The sequence below is a fragment of the Rattus rattus genome, chromosome 1, assembly GCF_011064425.1.
Source record: "Rattus rattus isolate New Zealand chromosome 1, Rrattus_CSIRO_v1, whole genome shotgun sequence".
In the NCBI taxonomy this organism is placed as follows: domain Eukaryota; kingdom Metazoa; phylum Chordata; class Mammalia; order Rodentia; family Muridae; genus Rattus; species Rattus rattus.
Window position 1 is genome coordinate 117,727,528 of NC_046154.1, and position 4,719 is coordinate 117,732,246.

A 4,719-nucleotide genomic window follows, 5' to 3' on the forward strand; every position below is an offset into this window, starting at 1 on the left:
GGGCGCTGTTGAACAAATGTACAGCATTTCCAAAGGCCTAACCGTCACATCTTATACAAATTTTTCATAATGCTCAGGACTACAGGATTAACTTGTAGTTTCATACTTTAAAGGGATATAGTAATTCCTAGTACATGCCTCCCGGAAATGTTCAAGGCATTTTGTAAAATTTGTTTTATGAACTGATAAGAAAAAATCCTAATCCGTGAAAATATCACATCAAGTCATTTTGCACCCGATAAGGAAATACATTAATCTTAATAAATATTTTTAAAAAAACTTCAGATAAAGTTCCAGCAACTCAATTCAAATGAATTAAGAAGTAACACGACCACCTAAAAAAATATTAACGTTTCACATAACATAATCAACACTTTATTTGAAACCAGGATCTTGTCAGAGGTCAGGATTCCATTATACATTCCAACGATTTTTAACTCCTTTCACTCCAAAACCCATCACATATCAGGACGATTTACCTATTCTATCTTGAGTTTGTAATGCCTCAGCAATTACCACGTGTGGAAAGCTATCATCCGGCAAAAAAAAAAAAATCATACAAAGAAACATACAATTTTCCTTCACATTTTTCAGACGCAAAGCAGTCAGTTTTTGTGTGAATAGTTCCTGCAGCCTTTGATACCCGGCAGCTGAAGCCCTCTAGACTCACCTGATGACCAACATTTTGGGACTGTTTTGCAAAGCATTCAACATCGTTTACCTTGTTCAGAAGCAGACCAAACTTTCTTTTCTGTTTCCTGCCTCTTTTCACTGTCCTTAATTCTCTGTACTTCCCTAAAATATGCCCCCAACATGCCTATTTACACGAGTATCAGGCACCAGAGGTCTGCACCCCATCACATACCATGCCAGTTCCTAACAGTGTGAAGGCTGTCGGAGCAGAGATGCTCTTCCCTTGGGAGCTGAGTAGAGCGGCGTGTCTGTCAACATGGGACCCTTGTGTGCACAGGTCAGACTATTGTCTCGTGGTCCCACCTGCCTTGGCTCTGGTTGATGTAGCAACAGTATCTGTCATAGGGGCTGTTTTGCTTGTAGGAGCAAACGATGATACTGTCCTGGGGCACAAAGAAGATGCTGTCCTCGGGTTCAGGGCGGTCAGATCTGTCCCAGCCTGAGCACTTGGCATCCAAGGCACTGTAGGCGAGGGAACTGGCCGAGGGGCAGTAGCCATCCAGATATCTGGATGTTTCCTCCTGCCTCCCACTCTGAACTAGACTCTGGCATTCTCCTTCCTCTGTGGGAGTGGGGGTAGTAATGGAGCTGGCCATAGGCACCTCACCTGGTCCCTGTGGGAGTTGCTTGCCTCTGAGGCCTGCCTTCTTAGCGAGTTCATCGGAGCTCCCCTTGCCGGACTCCAGATCTGATGGGGTCCTCAGGAGTTCCACTACTTCCTTGTCCTTGGGCTTCCTGAAGCAGGGCAGCTTGCGGACCCACAGTAGCTCGTTCTCCGGCCATTTGGTGCAGCCTTCGGTTTTCCTGGCCAGAGCAATGGCCGCAATGCCTGGAAGGCAGATGGCTGGCCCAATGGCCAACAGAGGGATGTTCCCCAGAGTTTCCCCCTTCATGCCAGAGACAGTGAACATGAAACCGAAGACCAGGAAAACACTGACCAGGGCCACCACCAGCCCAGTCCTCGGATTTATGTCATCAGGTCTCATCTTTTACTCCATCCAGGTTGGGGGCTGCCTGGTAGCCAGAGAGTACCCCTTTTCCTTTTCTGTGGGAAGTGAAACCACGGGGGTTAAAAAAAAATCCAATCCAACTTCCCACCCACCAACTCTTTCTTGCTATCTTGCTATCTGACATTCTCTCTCTCTCTCTCTCTCTCTCTCTCTCTCTCTCTCTCTCTCTCTCTCTCTCTCCCCCCCTTACCCACTCTCTCCTTCCCTCCCCCTCTTTTCTGCCCCCATCACTATTGCAACCCTGTCTATCTCATACCAACATGTGCTAAGTATGGTCACCGAGTTACCTGAAGGTTCCTGCCACCTCTCAGCGTCTCCAGTTAGCTGTCCCTCGGTTCTCTCCTTGGATTCTGAGAGCCAAGCCTGGTTTTCCCCACCAACTCTGCACAGGAGGGGGGTGGGGAGGGGAGGAGGGAGGTGGGATAGGGGAGGAGGGTCTTTCCCAGCCGCTGGGAGCAGTCGCCAGAGCTCAGGAAGCGGAGCCTGGGAACCTGGGCGCAGCGGATCGGAGTGGGCGCGCGGCGCTGCCAGCGAGGAGGGAGGACTCCGTCCCGGCAGGAAAAAACGCGCGAGCCTGGCCGCCTTACATCACTTGCACCGCGCTGGGAACAGAGATGGACGCGCGGGGGCGCGAGGGGGTCAGAGCCCAGCGGCCTCGGGAAGCCGCTGCTGGGGGCTCTCGTCGCGGTGCAGCGGGCAGGTGGCTTGGACCCGTGTCCGTGCCGCTGCCGCTGCCGGAGTCCAGAGCGCCTTGCCCACGGGGCCGCTGATGCACCGTCTGAGTTCCAAATTCAGGGACCACGCGCAAGATAGCCTCGAAGAAGCTGGGTCGCAGGTCCTGCCTCTGCCTAGGTGTCACCCGCATCTCTGCTGGACTCCCATTCCAGAAAGTAGCCTGGGAAACTCAGTCCCACAGTCGTGGTTCCAACCACTTCGACTGAGGCAAGGAAGAAGGGCTCCTGGTTTTGATCTTCAAACAGGGTCGACGACCAGGTAGCCCGCAGGACGGACTTTGGTTTGAAGGGTCAGGCACAACCAGGAGACAAGATTCTATCCTGTCTTGCTGACAGCCCAGTGCTAGTCTCAGTCGAGGGTTCACCCAAAGAAGTGTAACGGTTCCCTTGTCCCGAGGGAGGACTGGATGTGGCTGAGATCCTCCACCCGGTCTGTTTAAGGTAGAGGAAGGGAATTAGGAAGGCAAAAGGTACATCCTTTCATGCCGAGTTTCTGATTTGGAGGAAAAAATTTTGACATCCAGGTCTTCTCCACCTAAGCTGGCCATGTGTACCAGAATAAGTGATCTCACCTTTCTGAGAATCAGTCATCAGGAGACTATTAACACCAAATGTCTGAGCAAACGCTGCGACTGTTACAGAAGTGTAAATTCCTAGCACAAGGCTTTGGTTCGTGGTTCCTGTTCAAAATACACAGAAAGGCATACTCTTTTCTTCTCCTAGTATAATGGTAGTGCTCTCCACATGGAAAGCAGGATCCAAACCATCAGAGACCTGCCCGTGCAGATGAGGGCGTTTGGCTTTATCCACTAAGCAGCGAAGAACACTGGGAGGGTTTTAGGCTGAGATTAAGTGTTCACATGTTTGACAGATGGTGCCAGCAGGTTAGAGGGTGTAAGTCTGTGCCTTGGAGACTTGTTCATAAAGCAAGACAAGACAGGACGAGGCCCCAAGAATGCCAGGCTGAGAGCGGTGTTTGGAAGAAAGTGGTTCTAAAGGATGGGTCCCACTACCCTGGCTTGAGGCAGAGAGGTAGATCTCTGGTTTCTCATTTTAACCAGGGTCATCAGAGGGCAGGCTTCTTCTCCTTTTTATTCTGTTGTTTATCGTGTTTGCCTTTTAGATTCAAACTTATTACATAGCTGGCTGCACTTCTGGGCACATAACAAGAATGAAGAAAGGGGAAAAGGCAGAGGGCTAAAGTGAGGGGATAGGCGCGTGGCCATTTGGATCAGGAAAGGGGTAGTGTTTTTGTTTTTTGTTTTTAGCACCTTCACTCGAATGTCTATGTTGGGCAGATGTGTCTGGATTACAGAGGCGCCTGGGACCCCAAGTCTGTTAGTCTGTTTCCCTGACTCATTGCTGCTCTGGAAGTTAGTTTTGTTAGGGAAAAGGGAAGCAACCAGCTCCAATTACTGAATGTGTTTCTCTCCCCCCAACCCCCCTTTCTCATCTTTTACTGATGCCCTCTGTCTTTCTTGTCACCCATTTGAAGGCAACTTCCTGGACTCCCCTTTGTTTATAGGCTGCGTCTTGTTCTGCGGCCGGCCGGCACTCTCGCCCTCAGCTCTTCTGTCTTCCCCTGGAAGGCTGATGACTCCTAAGTCTCTTTCCTTGACTTGGTCTCTCAGCTTCAGGGCTCTAGTATTCCACGGTGTGCTTGATAATGCCATTTGGATCATCTACAGACACCTCATGCTCAAATGTCACAGGCTGCACTTACCTGTCCTCCAAGCTGCTTTCTCAGTGAGCTCTATCCACCCCATACACCAACAACATATTTGTGACTCTAAAGAAGATGTTTTTCTTTACTCTGAGGAAGTTTACCTTTCTGTTTTTATGTATTCTTCTCTCACATATTGTATATCGACTTCAGTTCCCCCCTCCCCTACAACCTCTCCCTCCCTCAGATCCATCCTCACCTCCCCTCAGAAAAGAGCAGCCCTCCCACAGGCATTAAACAAATACAGCAAGTAAAACAAGTTACAGTAAGATTAGACGCATACTCTCACATCAAGGCTGGTGGAGGCTACCTAGTAGGAGAAAAACAGCCCCAAACGTAGCCAAAGGAATCAAAGATAGCCCCTTACTCCCATTGTTAGGAATACCACAAGAAAACCAAGCTACACAACCATAACATACACACCCATGCAGGTTCCCTTTGAGTCCCAGTCAGTTGATTCTGTAGAGCATGTTCTTGTGATGTCTTTGACCTCCCTCGATCCTCCAATCCTTCCTCCCCCTCTTCCACCGGACTCCCTGAGCTCTGCCTGCCATTTGAC

General features: G+C 49.8%; 1 protein-coding gene across 1 annotated transcript; it reads right to left on the minus strand.

Annotated features, from left to right (window-relative positions):
* Positions 1-346: 346 nt before the first annotated feature.
* On the minus strand, positions 347-3,211 carry Tmem215 (transmembrane protein 215). The gene is made up of 2 exons (XM_032905037.1): positions 1,991-3,211; positions 347-1,738 (listed from the first exon to the last, which is right to left on the minus strand). Exon 2 carries the CDS (start codon positions 1,677-1,679, stop codon positions 972-974), a length of 708 nt encoding a protein of 235 aa, XP_032760928.1. The 5' UTR covers positions 1,680-1,738; positions 1,991-3,211; the 3' UTR covers positions 347-971.
* Between the last annotated feature and the right edge of the window lie 1,508 nt (positions 3,212-4,719).